The sequence below is a fragment of the Vulpes vulpes genome, chromosome 9, assembly GCF_048418805.1.
Source record: "Vulpes vulpes isolate BD-2025 chromosome 9, VulVul3, whole genome shotgun sequence".
In the NCBI taxonomy this organism is placed as follows: Eukaryota; Metazoa; Chordata; class Mammalia; order Carnivora; family Canidae; genus Vulpes; species Vulpes vulpes.
Window position 1 is genome coordinate 16924331 of NC_132788.1, and position 18426 is coordinate 16942756.

General features: G+C 36.1%; 1 protein-coding gene across 3 annotated transcripts in view; it reads left to right on the forward strand.

The window, feature by feature from the left end:
• Positions 1-18426, forward strand: part of PPP3CC (protein phosphatase 3 catalytic subunit gamma) — a 106834-nt gene that overhangs the window by 73078 nt on the left and 15330 nt on the right. For all 3 annotated transcript variants that reach the window (XR_011994156.1, XM_026007944.2, XM_026007945.2), the window contains exons 7-10: positions 1338-1415; positions 1536-1630; positions 5591-5716; positions 6655-6726. Coding sequence is in view for 2 of the 3 variants with exons in the window: in XM_026007944.2 (XP_025863729.1) it covers positions 1338-1415; positions 1536-1630; positions 5591-5716; positions 6655-6726 (371 nt within the window). In the remaining variant the exon portion in view is untranslated. The remainder of the gene's footprint in view (positions 1-1337; positions 1416-1535; positions 1631-5590; positions 5717-6654; positions 6727-18426) is intronic.

Here is an 18426-nt window from a genome sequence, read left to right on the forward strand (position 1 = left end):
GGCATTTAGGGGCGCCTGGCTAGATCAGAAGAGCATGCAGCTGCCTCTTGATCTTGGGGGTGTGAGTTTGAGCCTCATGTTGGGTATAGAGATTATTTTTAAAAAATAAACTTAAAAAAAGGAAGCATTTCACTATATAACCATTTGTATGTTTCCATTTTATACCATGTGAATGTAATTGATTTTTCTAATGAGCATAATAAGAAATAAAGATTTAAGCATGAAGTAAATAATTAATACTAATTCTAGGATAATTTAGTATCCTTCAGTTTTTCCTATCAGATTTTTCTTTTTTCTTTTTTTTTAATAGAAGAGAGACAGAAGGAGAGAAAGAATCTTAAGAAACCTAAACAAAAATCAAGAGTGCACCTGGGGCACCTGAGTTTGGCTAGGTCTTGATCTCAGGGTTATGAGATCCAACCCCACTGAGCTCCATGCTCAACACAGAATCTGCTTGAGATTCTCTCTCTCTCTCCCTCTGCCCCTCCTGCTCATGCGCACATTCTCTCTCTCACTCTCTCTCTTTCTCTCCTTCCCTCCTCCCCCCTCTCTTTCACACACACAGTACCCTGGTTTTTTATTATTATTATTATTATTATTATTATTATTATTATTGAGACAAGAAAAGTTTTGGTGGTGTTATGTTATGGGTTAAGACAAAAAAAATTAAAAGGTAAGGAAGTTCTTTTTCTGTCCTAAGGTTGTTTGTTATCTGCATATTTGATCTGGAATGAGGTATATTAGTGAAGTGGAAAAACAGTGATGATTGCTAAGCCATTAATAAAAGTTTATTGATATATCAAACCTATAATTTTGAAACAAATTCAACTTATAGCATCTTGACTTTCCCCTTCCTCCTGTTAGAAAACAATTGTTTTGGGCACTTAAATGACTTAGTTGGTTAAGCATCTACTTTCGGCTCAGGTCAAGATCTCAGGGTCCTGGGATTGAGCCCTGAGTCACGCCCTGCTCAGCAGGGAGCCTGCTTCCATTCTCCCTCTGCCCCTCCTCCCTCTCCCTCTGCCCCTCACCTGTACCCTTGCTTGGGTTCTTTTGCTCTCTCAAAAATAAATAAATTCTTTAAAAAAATAATAAAAAATAAGGGGTACCTGGGTGGCTCAATCAGTTGTGTCTGCCTTTGGCTCAAGTCATGATCTCAGGGTTCTGGGATTGAGCCCCCCATCGGGCTCCATGCTCAGTGGAAAGTCTGCTTCTCTCTCTCCCTCTGTGCTCGCTCTCTTTCTCTCTCTCAAATAAATAAATAAAATCTTTAAAAACAATAAATAAAAGACAATTGTTTTAGTTCTGGGTTTATGTTTTCTAATTTTCTTTTTCAGTTACCCTGCAGTTTGTGAATTTTTGCAGAACAATAATTTGTTATCAATAATCAGAGCCCATGAAGCCCAGGATGCTGGGTAAGTTATATTAAAACTGTACCAAAAAATAATAATAATAAAAAAAAAATAAAACTATACCAATTATCATGGTCGAGTTTTTGCCTTTAATATCAAGACAGATTATTATCTCTCTTCCAGGTATCGAATGTACAGGAAGAGCCAAACGACAGGCTTCCCATCACTCATTACAATTTTCTCTGCCCCCAATTACCTAGATGTCTATAATAATAAAGGTAAAGGAGTCCAGTGATATTTGAATTTGAATTTGTGAGTAAATGTGAGCTCTAGTTTAATCATATGTATGTATATATATTTTATATATATATATATATAAATTTTAAATAAGAAAAGAGGTCTTAATTGAAACAAGGGCCAAGGAACTTAGAATTTAGGCTACTGCTTGGTTTTCATTTCCTAAGGATTATTGGGCTTTTTGTAAATATAAATAATGATCATAATAGGTCTGATGTATACTCCTGAATCAAAATATAAGAAGAATGGGGTGCCTGGTGGCTCAGTTGATTGAGTTAGTCCATTGAGTCAGTGGCTCTTGGTTTCTGATCAGGTCATGATCTCGTGGGTTGTGGGATTGAGCTCTGTGCTCAGCAGGGAGTCTATTTGAAGATTCTGTCTGTGTGCCTCCTCCCCACTCTTTCTCCCTCTCTCTGTAAAATAAATCTTTAAAAAAATATATATAAGAAGAAGTTATTTCAGGTTCATGTTAGAATAGTCATCATAAATTATTGCTTTTGGTGAATTTAATTTATTTGTAAGAGTATCTCAATAAAATGTCACTGGTGTTTTAATGTTTGTAAATTATTAAGCTGTTTTTGCTTTTTGTGAATGATAGAGGTAGAATGAATACTGTACAAGTCAGAAAAATCATTTTAGACCAAGCCCCGCCATAAACCAATAGTGTGACTTTAAATAAGTCACATAATTTTTCTAAGCCTCAGTTTCCCATATAAACAAAGAGGAAAAAAAATAAAAAATAAAGAGGATTAAATATAAACATGCTTGCAATTCAGAAATTCTCATTCTTATACTTTATCCTATTGAAATTTTTTACTTTTACATATGCCCAATGTAGGGCTTGAACTCATGACCCTGAGATCAAGAGTTGCATACTGTACTGATGGAGCCAGCGAAGTACCCTGAAATTTTTTTTTAAATTTTTTATGATTCATAATTTGTAAGTATCAGGGCAAAATTCCTCTGTAATATCCTCTGTAACATGCCTCTGTGTAACTATTTTGTCGTTTACAAAGTATGACTATAAAATAATAGAACTTCCTTACAAACATGCTGGAACATATATATCCAAGTGAGTATTGTCCCTTCACAGTAGTTACCTTGGAAAGGTATATGCTTATTCCAACAATGCTGCCATTGTTCAAAACGTTTTTGGAACTCCTCTTTTGGCATTGCCTTCAGAGTCTGCGACACATTCTTTTGATTATCCTCAGTGATGGGAAATCTTCGTCCTTTGAGGGTGGATTTGATTTTTGGAACAGCCAAAAGTCATTCGGAGTCAAGACTGGTGAATAAGGTGAGTGATCAAGCTAGATGCTACCATTTGGGGTCAGAAACAAGGTATGATTATAGGGTAATGAGACTGGTTTTTCTTGTGTTGCTTATAAAATAGGTTTGGAGGCGATTCCAAAAGAGGAGTTCCAAAAATGTTTTGAGTAATGGCAGCATCTTTGGATTAAATATACAGTAAGGGAGCAAGGTATATTGAAAAGAGTACTAAGCTAGGAATCAGAAATTCTAGTCTAGTCCTGCTTCACTTTTAAATTCACAGTTAACATGACAATTTCATATTTAAGAAGACACTTAACTTCTCTGAGCCTCAGTGTATCTTTAAAATAGGGTTATTGAAGTTGGAACAATAAAAATAAACATTAAAAGCATCTGTCAAATTCTGAAATTGCTATGATACTATAACATTTTACTGTTATTGTACCTAGTGTGATTACATCGGAGGACCATACTCATCTCATATATAAGGTCTGGTGTGTTTGTAGTTGGTGGTTTTTAAGTCTCATTACTTTATAGTCATACCTTGTATATGCAGCTGGGGAGTCAAGTTTAAAAGAAATCCACAGTATACTAACTATGTAGCCTTTTTAAAGGGAAACTGAGGAATGGCACATCTCACTTCAGTCTGATTTGAATCAGTCATCTCAGGGTCCTTCAGTGGCTTACTATCCATTAAAAAAAAAAAACTTCTTTAAGTTCTCTCTTAGCTGTATAGTTTTTTACATCTCGTCATTCTTTTCTGAGTCTTACCTATCCTGCAACACTCTGCTTCTCCCTAACTCCATTCTTTCTTATTTCCTTCTTCCTAATATTCCCAATATGTTAGACTTAGTTTTGTTCTTATTTCTTCCATTATGAATGGTATGTACTGCTTGTATTGGTCACTTCTTCAAGGACACTTCCTGGCCCTAGTTCTTATATTTGTGAGAAGACGTTCCCTTGTCCCTTGTTAAACCTCTCTAGGAAGAGTGTCTGTTGACTGCACAGTGGATTTATCAGTGTGCTCACCTGAAGCATGGCACCCAACATAGCAGTCACTTCACTTACTCACTAAATATCCTAGCTCATTTTCTGCCCCCTTCTAACCTGGTTTTGATCTTGATTATTCCTTTAGTGAACTTTTAAAGTCATAGTCCATTCTACCAGAGTTTTCTGTTGACTGATACAATTGGTAACTTTATTTTAAACATTCTTATTTTCCTTGGTTGTTTCTCAAACTTTTTTTTTCTTTTTTTAAGAAAAACAAAGTGGCATCTGAAACAATATCTGCTGGTACTCATTTACTCCCCATCCAAGTACCTCTTTCTTGAAAATGACAGCCCTCTCCCCCTTTCCTTTCTCTCTTTCTTCTCCTGTTGCTTTTCTTTCTTGCATATTGGTACCAACAAGTATTCCTTAGTTCCAGTGATTATGTGAAAGATCCTTAAGTCATGATTTTTAAAGATTTCTATTTTCATTTTTTTGTGTCTACTGGGAACATACCCAAAAGCAATTTTTTATACTCTCATTTCTAATCACCCAACTAGAAAGACCCACTTCTCACTTCTTTTTCCTGTATAGATTGAGGGAAATGCTGAATAATTATAAATTCATCTAACCTAAATAAAATACATGTATATGAAAATAATGGGACATGTATATCATATCCAGTGTTAGGTTTTTAAGAACAGGAGATCCTACTTTAATGTATTTTCTTTATAATCCATGGTGTACATTTTAGACACTCAGCAACTTAAATTTTGAGCATATGAGGCTATCCTTTAATAAGCAAAGAAACAGAAACTAGGAAATGACCTATACCTGTCATTTCTGGAGTACTTCATACCTGATTCTATTTATGATCACATAAATACTACTTCACATAGACTCCCTGCTGAGCACAGTAAGAGTAAAGAGAATAATGCCAACAACATTGCAGTGCTTGTGCTCATGGTAAAGTCTAAGAAATTGGATTTTAAAACTTAAAATATAAAGAAAATTAGTTTGGTACCAAAGTATGTATACAAATACATGAACTGGTTAATTTAAACATTTAACAGTGCTAGCAGTATAGTGATTCTGTATAGGAGGGGTGGATATTTCTTAGTTCTTTATATAATATGCAGAGATGATTTAATCTACTTTTGAGCCTTGTAAATTGGTTCAGGTTTACCATCTGCATTCCCCTCTATGAATTGATAATTGCTATGTTATAAGCTCCCAGACAAGTTTATAAAGTCTTTGGCTCTGGGTAATGACTAGCAAAACGGGCTGTGTTCACTTAATGAAAAATGTTTGTCTTCAAAAGAAAGCTGTAATTGTAACCATTTGTCCTATAAAGGGAAATTATGACAACATTTTTCTAATGTGGAACCTGAGATTTCTATAGACAGTTACTGTGCAGTGACCCTTTGAAGTTTCAAAATTCAGTTTCTTTTGTACTTTTATTATATGAGATCTTCAGGTAACTTTGTTCATTGGGATAATTCTTAAAAGAATGAACTGTGTAAAATGCTTTAAGATTTTCCATCTGTTCTTAAATACTGAGTTCTGAATTTACAAATGGAAAGTAAGCTCATAAATTCTGTTTAGTAGGTACACAGCTGTACAAAGCATACCAGTTGCCATGTCGTGTTCTTCTGTACCAGATTTTCCTGCCTTTTCCTTTTTAGCTGCTGTGTTAAAATATGAAAACAATGTCATGAATATCAGGCAGTTTAACTGTTCTCCACACCCCTACTGGCTTCCAAACTTTATGGATGTTTTCACTTGGTCTTTGCCTTTTGTTGGGGAAAAAGGTAAGAGAACCGGATTATCGTCTTAATTAGTTTTTTTTTTTTTTAAGATTTTATTTTATTTTTTAATTATTTACGACAGTCACAGAGAGAGAGAGAGGCAGAGACATAGGCAGAGGGAGAAGCAGGCTCCATGCACAGGGAGCCTGACGTGGAATTCGATCCAGGGTCTCCAGGATCACGCCCTGGGCCAAAGGCAGGCGCCAAACCGCTGCGCCACCCAGGGATCCCTCGTCTTAATTAGTAATGGAGCACACTTTTATATTTGTCTGAGCCCCCTGATTCAGAAATGTTTTTCTTAAACTTATAGAAATAAAAAAATAAGAATAAAAATAAGAATAATAAAGTTATCAGAAATATTTTCTAATTTTCTTCTTGACAAAGATTTTTGAGTGGCACTTAATTGGTTTTTAAATTATAGTTCTAGTCAATTATGCTCATCTTATTGTAAATATCAATTTAAAGTAGCTATCCAGCTATGACCAGGATGTTAAAATAGCATAAATCACCGCACCTTTCCTTCAGTATTTATTCAGTGATAAAGAGATATAAATAGGAAATATTGTCCTGTAAATTTTATTTGTGCACCTATACAAGTAAGCTATGCAAATATAAAATAAATCTGTCTTTGTAAAATGGGAGGAAATCTTTTTGTGTACACATCAGTGAGGAAAAGGTTCTGGACAGCAGTTCCATGGAACCAAGTAATTATGCAATCAAATCTTCAAAGACCAGACCTTTACTGAAGCAAGTAATTTCCCCAAATTCTTTATAAATCTGAAAGTCTAGATTTAATGCGACTTTTTATAATTATTCTTAATAGCATTATGATAAATAATTTTTGTTTATTTAACATGTATTTTACTTAGACATCCACATCATTGTAGAAAGACTATCTTACTAGTTGTATAAATTCTGGGTTATTTTGTCTTCTCATACAGTCACAGAGATGCTGGTCAACATTCTCAACATCTGTTCTGACGATGAATTGATCTCCGATGATGAAATTGAAGGTAAACTTGCCTTTTTCTCATTTGAACTAGAAACAAAGAAATTTTAGCTTTGGTTTTAGTTTGTTTTGAGTAATTTTCTGTGTCTTGTTAAAAACAGAATTGTGTGTATTACAGAAAAATAAAATTTGAAAAATGCAGGAAACCATAAATAACAAAAAAGTTACCTATAATTCTACCATCTTGTAGATATCGACTGTTCATATCCTAATGTAATATTGGGTGACCTTTTATCTTTGCATATATTTTCCCCCTCTTTTTCCTTTTTAACAAAAAGGTCATATATTAGTATCACAAACATTTATAGTTTTTTTATAGACTAATTTTTAATAGTTACTTAGTTGTCTTTATTGATGATTTTTGTTTTAATCAATCTCCTGCTGTTGGATATTGGATTTTTTCTAACTTTTTAAAAACCATACAGTTTTGAAAATTCTTACAGATAAATCTTTACACATTCTGTCAATAACCAATATTTATTACATGCCTACTATTAGTACTATTTAGGTCCTTGCATGCAATAAGCTTATATTCTAGTGGTGGGAAGACAAACAATAAATAAGTGCAAGTCAGATGTTGATACATGATACGAAAGAAAGGGGGAAGCAATATTAAGAAATTGAGAATAATTTTCTTGATTATTTTCACAGGATAAATTTCTAGAAATTGAATATCTGTGTTAATTAGTATTTACAATTTTAAATCAGATACAGATAACTTCTTGGAAGGCTATACCAGATTACATTTTTTGTGTATGATGCATAGTTCATGTGTACTCTCCAATACTGTTTATTACCATTTTTATGTCTGGTGTTTTTAAAATTTTAAAATTTTAATTTGTATATTTATGATGACTGATGAACAGTTTTTTAAATTGACCACATGTATTTTTCTTTTGTGAATTGTCAATTCATTCCTTTTGCCCATTTTCTTACTGGGTTATGTGCATGTTTGTTTTTTGCTTTCTTCTTATTAGCTGTGTGAGGGATCTTTATATAGTAACATTTTGTTAGATATGTAGCCATGTATTTTTTGTCTAGTATGTTGTGGGAGGTTTGATTTTAAAGATAGGTCCTAATTTATCTGAGAATGTAGAAGATTCTGGAAAGGTGGTGGCTCCTAAGTTCAAACCTCTGGCTGTCTCATTTTCCAAGCTCTGTGCTGAAGTGACTTACTAACCTGTTAGGATAAACCATCTATGTAGTGGAAAAAGCCTAGCTTACTTTGGGCCGATAGAGAGGAGTCCTAAACATCCTTATGTTTTAGATTCCACATGAGGGTGAAGAGCAGATGGAGCATATCTTGTGAGTATCTTTATATATGAGATAGGAGATCACTATAAGGAACCAGTTCTTGAGGAAATAGTATAGACAAGAGGAGATTAAAACAAAAACATTTAAGTTAGGGAAAGATAAAATATGTAAGAAATAGATGTAATAGAATTTGTATTCAAATCTTTGTGCATATAGAAATTATTGTGAATGCTAATTGTATGCACTAAGAAAGGATTCTTAATTACCATAAAGATATGCTTACAAAATTATGCCAAAAATTGTATATGGTATATATATATTAAAATATTGTCATAATAGCAACAGATTCAAAATAATCTAAATGTCCCTCAGTGGAGAGGTGGGTAAGTCAAGTATGACATACCCATATGATAGATTCAGTACATAACATTATTTTCCTTATGCAAGCCTCCTTTTCCTTCTTCTTTTCTAGTTAGCTCTTGTTTAGCTTATTCTCATGGAAGACCTTTCTGACCTCCCTAACTAGATCTAATACCCCTGTCATGCTGTGTCATATCACCATGTCCCTCTCCTTACCATTTACTAGAATGGTAATTTTGCATTTATTTATATTACTATAAGATTAATATATTTTACTCCCACTCAACTATAAACCCCCTAAGGGCTAGGACACAGTTTGTTTTTGCTCACCAAGAGATCCCTAATGCCTACTGTAGTGTAATGAGCATAGTAAGTAAACATTTCTTGAGTTAGATTGAGTGATATGAAGGGCAACTATTAAAAAGAGAATGGAGTAGAGCTTTTGGTGCTAATATGGAAAATTTATTAGATATTCTGTTAAGTGCAAAAGTAAATGAATAGAATCCTCTCCCATTTTTTACAGGGTGTGTAGCCATAAGCTGATATGTGCTTTTTAATTTTTTATGAAAGGAAATGAATAATAACCTTTTAGGTTATGATGGTGAATTGAACATACTTCTAATTCCATTCCTTTCTGAAGCTATACTAAAACCACATACAATTTTAGTGATATAAACTAAAGATTTCTACTTTAGTAATGCTACAATAGATCGTTTAAATCAATCCTGACTTAAGATAACTGTAAAAGCTAGGCACAGTATTTTAAAATTTGCTTTAAAGGCATTCAGAAAGCTAATGAAGTAAAATAATTACCAAGAGACCTGGAAAAAGGCATAAATCAGAGAGGTAAAACCAAAATTTGGAACTATTTCTCTCCTGGAGATATTCATGAATTTCAAAAGAAGAGGCTAAGAGGTTAAGCAGCCCTCTTGATAGAAGCTAAGAAATTAGGGCTTGGATTATCTGGGTGGCTTAGTTGGTTGGGCATCCAACTCTTGATCTCAGATCGGCTCTTGGTCTTGGGGTTGTGAGTTCAAGCCCAGTGTTAGGCTAGGTATGGAGTCTAGGTTTAAAAAAAAGTTAGGGCTTCATGGCTCGCTAAGGATGATGTGAATGCTGATAAGTTTCTGCTCTTTGGCTTGGGACTCCAGAACGTTGCATCTATTTAAGAGTCAAGGTGAACTGGAAGCAGAACAGCCCTGAAAGGGACTACAGTTTACCCTCAAATCATTTTAATCCATGAAATTTATTCATTCATTCATTCATTCACTCACTCATTCATTCGTTCATTCGAGACAGAGAGAGAGGCAGAGACACAAGCAGAGGGAGAAGCAGGCTCCACGCAGGAAGCCTGATGTGGGACTCAATCCCTGGTCTCCAGGATCACGCCCTGGGCTGAAGACGCTGCTAAACCGCTGAGCCACCCAGGCTGCCCTAATCCATGAAATTTAAATAAAGTAGCCCAGATGCCTGGCAAAAGTAAACCTCTCTATACTAAGATAACATCATGTAGAACTTTAAATTACTACAAATAGTCTTTCAAATATAATAGTGACTCACAACCAAAAATAACAAGGCTTATGAGGAAATATAACATAAATGAGAACCAACAGAAACAGCAAAAAACAAAACAAAAAACAAAACAAAACAAAAAAAAACGGATGCCAGGTTCTCCAGACACTGGCTTTATCAGACTGAACTTTAAAATAACTATGCTGAGGCACCTCAGCATCTTGGCTCATCTTGTGAAAGATGAATTAACAGATTCAGTAAAGCTAAATAAAGAATAAATGAACTAGACATTAGTTTGGAAAAGAAATCTAGAATGAAATCAATAGAAAAAATAAAATACGAAAAAAGGCCCAAGAGGCAGAAGATACAGTAATAGACTTATCATCTTTGTGTTTGGAGTCCCAGAAGAGAAAGAATGGGGTAGAATCACTATTTGAAGAGATAATGGTTAAGAATTTTCTAAAATTGACAAGACATTAAGCCACAGATTGAAGAAGCTCTGTAAACCAAAGTAGAATAAATACAAAAAAGAAGTAACACCTAAGCACAACATAGTAAAAATGCTTCGGATGACAAAGAAAAAAACCTTTTTTTTTTTTTTTTAAGATTTTATTTATTTATTCTTGATAGACACCAAGAGAGGCAGAAACATAGATAGGGGGAGAAGCAGGCTCTTTGCAGGGAGCCCGATGTAGAACTCGATCCCCAGACCCAGATTCATACCCTGAGCCAAAGGCAACTCAACTGTGAGCCACCCAGGCATCCCACAAAGAAAAAATCTTAAAGCAGCCAGGAAAAAAAAAAGAGATTACTTTTAAAAGAGACCAATTTAACTGACAGTAGGAGCAAGAAAAATGGAATAATATATTCAAAGCACTGAAAGATGATAATTGGTAACCTGGAGACCTAGCAGAAATACCTTTTAAGAGTGAAGAGAAAATAAGCATTTTTCAGATATCTCTTCCTTAAAATATTTACTTAGAGAATTACCAAGAGACCCACACTAAAATCTTTTAAAAATTAAATTAAATTAAAAAAAAAAAAAGATGTTACGGCAGCCCCGGTGGCACAGCAGTTTAGCGCTGCCTGCAGCCCGGGGCGTGATCCTGGAGGACCAGGATCGAGTCCCATGTCGGGCTCCCTGCATGGAGCCTGCTTCTGCCTCTGCCTGTGTCTCTGCCTCTCTTTCTCTCTCTCTCTCAATAAATAAATAAATAAATTTAAAAAAAATAAAAAATTTAAAAATTTTAAAAAAGATGTAATAATTTTAAGTGTGTATGCAATAATATGGCTTAATAATATGGCTTCATAATATATAAAACAAAAAATAGCAGTATAATGAAAAATAAAAATATTCACAGCAATGGTGGGAGAAATGAACAAATATCTCTCAGTAATTGATGGAACAAGCAGACAAAATTAGAAACATTGTAGAAGATTACAATGTAATTAATGAACTTGACCTAATGGACATATAAAGAACACCGCATTCAAGAGGTGCTGAAATACACCTTTTTATTTTTTTAATTTATTTTTTTTAAAGACTTTTTATTTATTTATTCATGAGAGACACACAGAGAGAGGGGCAGACACACAGACAGAGAGAGAAGCAGGCTCCACGCAGGGAGCCCAACGCGGGACTCGATCCCAGGCCACCGGGGCTGCCCAGAATACACCTTTTTAAACACACATAACATTTACAAAAATTGACCATGTACTGAGCTAAAAGCAAGTTTCAGATGTCAAAATATTTAATATTTTTTTTTCTAAAATTTTTTTTTTTAATTTTTTTATTTATTTATGATAGTCACAGAGAGAGAGAGAGAGGCAGAGACACAGGCGGAGGGAGAAGCAGGCTCCATGCACCGGGAGCCTGATGTGGGATTCGATCCCGGGTCTCCAGGATCGCGCCCTGGGCCAAAGGCAGGCGCCAAACCGCTGCGCCACCCAGGGATCCCAATATTTAATATTTAAAATCATAATTACTATATGTTCTTTGACCATATATAGTTAATATACAAATCAGTAATAAAAAGGTAATCTAGAACACTCCTATATTTTAGGAGATTTAAAAATATATGTGGGGTGCCTGGGTGGCTTAGTTGGTTAAGCGTCCCATTTGTGATTTTGGCTCAAGTCATAATTTCATGGGTCATGAAATCGAGCTCCAGTTGAGCTTTAGTCGGGGAGTCTGCTTGAGATTCTCTTCCCTCTGCTCCTCCCCCCACTCACACACTAACCTTCCCTCTCTCTAAAATAAGTGAATCTTTAAAGTATATATATTATATACACATATATACATACATACAAACAAACACTTGATACCTACTCTGCTGGCTGGCTGGCTCAGTTGGTGGAATAGTTGGTGATTCTTAATCTCAGGGTCATGAGTTCAAACCCTACATTGGGGCTGGAGCTTACTTACCTACTTACATACTTACTTACTTTATTTATTTATAGATTTTATTTTATTTATTCATGAGAGACAGAGAGAGAGGCAGAGACACTGGCAGAAGGAGAAGCAGGCTCCCCCCAAGGAGGCTGATGTGGGACTCAATCCCAGATCCCGGGATCACACCTGAGCTGAAGGCAAACGCTCAACAGCTGAGCCACCCAGGCATCCCTGGAGGTTACTTTAAAAAAAAAAAAAAAGTATGTATGCACATACACACACACGTGCATATACATACTTGATAACCAATGAGTCAAATAAGAAATCACATTGAAAATTTGAAAATATTTTGAGCTGAATGAAAATGAAAAGTAGTGCATATTAAAGTTTGAGGACAGGCAGCACACCAGGCAGGACTGGGCTTGGGGCTAGAGCCTGAACCTTGTGGCCATGTCAGCAGATACTCACTGGTTGACAGCTTCTGCTGTCTTCTGAGAGGAATTTAGTTATACTTGACCTTAAAGTAACAGGATGGTCCGAATTAAGTAAAAGAGATGCCATCCACAAAGAGTTCTTCAAAAATTTTAATCAAGTATTTGGCTTCATGTCCTGAGTCTGCCTCTCTCTGTGTCTCTCAGGAATAAATAAATAAAATCTTGAGTGCCAGAGACACAGGCAGAGGGAGAAGCAGGCTCCATGCAGGGAGCCCAACGTGGGACTCAATCCTGGGTCTCCAGGATCAGGCCCTGGACTGAAGGCGGCGCTAAACTGCTGAGCCACCCAGGCTGCCCTAAATAAAAGCTGTAAACATAAAATAAAATAAAAATAAAATCAGTGCTTAAATACAAATTGATTTAAACTTGGGGGAAAAAAACAACAACAATTGGGGGATGTATCTAAAGCTGTGTTTAAATTTATAGTTTTAAATACATATACTGGAAAAGAAGAGAGGCAGAAAATCAGCGTCCATCTCAAAAGGTTGACAAAAGGATAGATAGTACTTTAAACCTAAAGGAAATAGATGGAATAAAATAAAAAGTTAAGAATATTAGTTACAAAATAGGAAAAAAATACAGAGGTAGTAATACCAAAATGTGCTCGTTTAAAAGGGTAATAAAATTGATGGATCCTTGGTAAGATTTACCAAATAAGATATGACAAAAATTACCAATGGTAGTATTGAAAAATGTAGACATCAGACCCTATAGATTTTAAGAAAATAAAGTAAATTTATACCAATGAATTTTAAAACTTAGGTAAAATGGACAGATTCCTGAAAAATGTAGCTTATTCAAATTGACACAATATAGAAAATCTTTTTTTTTTAAGATTTATTTATTCATTTATTCATGATAGACACAGAGAGAGAGAGGCAGAGACACAGGAGGAGGGAGAAGCAGGCTCCATGCCGGGAGCCCGACGTGGGACTCGATCCCGGGACTCCAGGATCGCGCCCTAGGCCAAAGGCAGGCGCTAAACTGCTGAACCACCTAGGGATCCCCAGAAAATCTTAATAATTACATGCCTACTAAGAAATAGGATCTGTAACTTAAAATCTTTCTAGGAAGAAAATGCCAGGTGAAGATAACTTTACCAACAAATGTTACCAAACATTTAAGAAAGAAACAACACCAACCTTATACAAATTCCTCCTGAGAACAAAAAAGAAATGCTCCCCAGCTCATTTAGTGAGGCTGTTGTATAACTATGATACTAAAATGTGAAAGGACATTATTATATCTATATAATAATCCTAAATAAATAATCCTAAAGAAAACATCAAGAGATTCAAACTAACAATATACATAAAAGAATTATGCCTCCCAACCAAGTTGATTTATTCCAGAAATGTTGGAAGATTTGGCATTCAAAATTCAGTCAGTATATAGTAATGTAAGATCTTTTTTTTTTTTTTTTTGTAAGATCTTAATAATAGCGGGAACTGGGTGGAGAGTGTATGGGAACTCTATAGTGTCTTCACAACTTTGCTTAACATCTAAAACTATTCTTAAAAATTTTTATTTAAAACTGTATAATTCACTGCATTATAAAGGAGAAAAGTCATATCTTAGTAGATGTAGAAACAGCATTAAGAGTCATCATTCTTTTGCAATAGATATGTTAAACTCCGCTTACAAAGGAATTCCTTAATTTAACAAACATCTATAAAAGCCTGTTACAAACATCATATGGCAAAATATTGAAAGCTCTCCTTAGTGACTGGGAACAGACAAGAATGCCAGTATCAATACTTCTATACAATATCGTATCAGAAGTTGCACCCAATACAATAAGGCAGTAAAAAAGCAACATAGGGCATAAAGATTGGAAAGAGAGAAACAAAATTGTCATTATTTATAAATGATGTGATTGTGTGCAGAGAACACTTAAAAGAATCTATAGATTGTTAAAATCAACAAATGCATATAGCAGAACTGCTGGATACAAAATCGATAAGCAAAAATTATTTATATTTCTATTACCAGCAACAAACAAAATGAAATCTTAAAAGCATGCCATTTAGGATATCCTCCATAACAACAAATCTAGCAAGTAGTGTGTGATACCTCTGAACAACAAACTATAAAACATTATTAGAGAAATTATTTTTATTTATTTTTTAAAGAGGTTTTTTTTTTAAGATTTTATTTATTTATTCATGATAGACACAGAGAGAGAGAGGCAGAGGGAGAAGCAGGCTCCATGCTGGGAGCCTGATGCGGGACTTGATCCCAGGTCTCCAGGATCACGTCCTGGGCCAAAGGCAGGTGCCAAACTGCTGAGCCACCCAGGGATCCCTAAAACATTATTAGAGAAATTAAAGGAGATCTAAACAAATGGAAAGAAATGTTCATTAATTTGGGAAACCTCAGTATTGGGCAGCCCTGGTGGCGCAGAGGTTTAGCGCCGCCTGCAGCCCAGGGCATGATCCTGGAGACCCTGGATCGAGTCCCACATCGGGCTCTCTGCATGGAGCCTGCTTCTCCCTCTGCCTGTGTCTCTGCCTCTCTCTCTCTCTCTCTCTCTCTCTCTCTGTCTCTATGAATAAATAAATAAAATCTTTAAAAAAAAAAAAAAGGAAACCTCAGTATTTAAAGATCTCAATTATTCCCACATTGATCAATGGGTTTAGTACAAAGTCAAATATTAGCAGCCCATTCGATTCTAAAATTCCTATGGAGGGATGCCTGGGTGGCTCAGTGGTTGAGCACCTGCCTTTTGCTCAAGTCATGATCCTGGGATCCTGGGATTGAGTCCCGCATTGGGCTCACAGGCAGAGGGAGAAGCAGGCTCCATGCACCGGGAGCCCGATGTGGGATTCGATCCCGGGTCTCCAGGATCGCGCCCTGGGCCAAAGGCAGGCGCCAAACCACTGCGCCACCCAGGGATCCCGCAAATGTATTTTTAATAAGTGATTTGGGGATATCAGAAAAAATTATACCTGACCCATATCACATTTCAAGCCCCAAAATAATTTCCAGATGGATTAATACATTCAAATATGAAAGGCAAAACAGTAAAGCTTCTATTCTAGAATTTATAATATAGAATATCTTCATGGCTTTGGGGTAAAGGACAATTTCTTAGTGCGGACACAAAAAGCACTTACCATACAGGAAACTATTACTAAGTTGGACTACATTAAAATAAGAACTTAGGGCAGCCCCGGTGGCACAGCGGTTTGGTGCCGTGTGCAGCCCAGGGTGTGATCCTGAAGACCTGGGATCGAGTCCCATATCGGGCTTCTTGTGTGGAGCCTGCTTCTCCCTCTGCCTGTGTCTCTGCCTCTCTCTCTCTCTGTGTCTATGAATAAATAAATAAAGTCTTTAAAAAAATAAAATAAAATAAGAACTTATATTTATCAAAAGACCCTATTAAGAATGTGAAAAGACAAGGTACAGGGTGGTAGAGCATATTTGTAACACAATCAACAAAGAGCTCAGTTGCAGAATGTGTAAAGAACTGCAGGTCAGTTAGATGAGACTTGAACAAACACTTTACAAAAGAGAATATCAAAATGACCTGAAAAGATATGAAAAGATGTTCATCCACATTAGTAATTGTGAAAATGCAAATTAAAATCACAGTGGATGATTCTGTACATCTGCTAGATTGGCTAAAATTAAAGGTGAATTACAGATAACACCAGATGGTGGCCTGGATGTGTAGCAACAGGAATGCTCATACACTGAAGTGTAAATTAGTATGTCCACTCTAGTGTCGGTAATGCCAACCTGTTGTCCAAAGTTGAACACATACATATCCAATAACTAGCATTCTAATTCTAGGAATATACCTCACAGAAATAGCAGCAAGGAGAAATGCATCAGAATAGTCATAGCAGTCAAATTCACAGTGGCCAAAAAATTGGAATCAGACCAAATGACCACTGACAGTTTAAAGGATAAATTGTGGCATATGTATACATAATGGAATTGTATACGATAATGACAATGGACTACAACAGGCAAAACACAGCTCAGTCTTACAAACATAGTGTTGAGGGGCACCTGGGTGGCTCAATGGGCTAAGCGTCTGCCTTTGGCTCAGGTCATGATCCCAGGGTCCTGGGATTGAGCCCCACATCAGGCTCCCTGCTCATCAAGGAGTCTCCTCTCTCTCCCTCTTTCCACCTCCTGCTCATGCTCTCTCTCTTACTATCTCTCTCAAATAAATAAAATCTTTAAATAAAAAACATAATGTTGAGGGCAGCCCCGGGTGGCTCAGCGGTTTAGCGCCGCCTTCAGCCCAGGGTGTGATCTTGGAGACCCGGGATTGAGTCCTACATCGGGCTCCCTGCATGGAGCTGGCTTCTCCCTCTGCCTTTGTCTCTGCCTCTCTCTCTTTTTCTGTGTTTCTCTCATGAATAAATAAATAAAATCTTAAAAGAAAAAACAAAAACATAATGTTAAGCAAAAGAAGCCAGACACAAAAAAATATATTTGATTGTTCCAATTACATAAAGTTCAAAAACAATGAAAACCATGGTGTTTGTGGATCCACACACACTTACATGGTAAAACTATAAAGAACAGCAAGAAAGTGATTTCAATAAGGGTCAAGAGAACAATTTTCTTTGGGAAGAGAGAGATTATATATCTGTATTTTGTACTTTTCTTTATGTTTCTCCTACTTGACAATAAAAAAGTTTTAAAAGTTACAAACCTATAAAAACATGAGATTTTTGCAGGACTTTTTAGAAGCTGGAAAACAAATGAATGAATGTTCCTCACTTGGCTGATTCAAGAAAGCTGAAGTAATGGGGAATGCTGAGTTCCAGCACAGAATTCTCAAAAGGCAAATGAATTGGTAGTAGCAATTTCTAGAATTGGGGACTGTGGGTTGTGGGGAGGAGGGAGATGGTCACTGAGTTGAAATGAGACTAGATGGAAGCTATTTGAAAGGCAATTACAGGGCGTCTGAGTGGCTCAGTCGTTGAGCTTATGCCTTTGGCTCAGGTCATCATCCCGGGGTCCTGGGATCAAGTCCCACATCAGGCTCCCCACAGGGAGTCTGCTTCTCTCTCTGCCTGTGTGTATCTCTCATGAATAAATAAAATCTTAAAAGAAAAAGACAATTAAGTCCTAGTTGTTACTGGGTAACTGCCTCACCTCCAGGTCGGGAGGTTAATCTCTAAAAAAAAGTGTAAGCCAAAGAATTTCTGGATTAGGGGTACAACTGAGGATGTCAGTGCCGTGCCCGAGACATGTGAATTAAGTGGCCATGTATATCCTCAATACTGATACAGAGAACTCCCTCACAAAGTCCCACTCTGATCACTTCTGATAAAGCTGTCCACTCGGCAACTTGGAGAACCTTGTAGGTCCCCATTCTCAGCCACAAGCAGACTCCTGGGATTACATCAGGAAAGTCTTGAAGAGAATCAACAACACAAACAGCAAAAAGCAATGTGAATGAATGTGAGATTCTGAAGAGAATACAAAAGTGAAAAAGGGAAAGACTATAATATCTCCAAAAAGATGTAGGTAGATAGTAACAAAAATTAAACAAAAAATATACTTCTCTTAAGAGATTTGTAGGCTCTTCATATTGCCCTTTGTTTTGGTTCCCTGTTTTCAGTGTCATTTGTTTCCCAAACAGTATCTTTTTCTTTGTCTAATTTTATTTGCGTGACTTATGGGGGGACAGGGTATGTTGGATGACAACAAATGTGAATTAATGTAA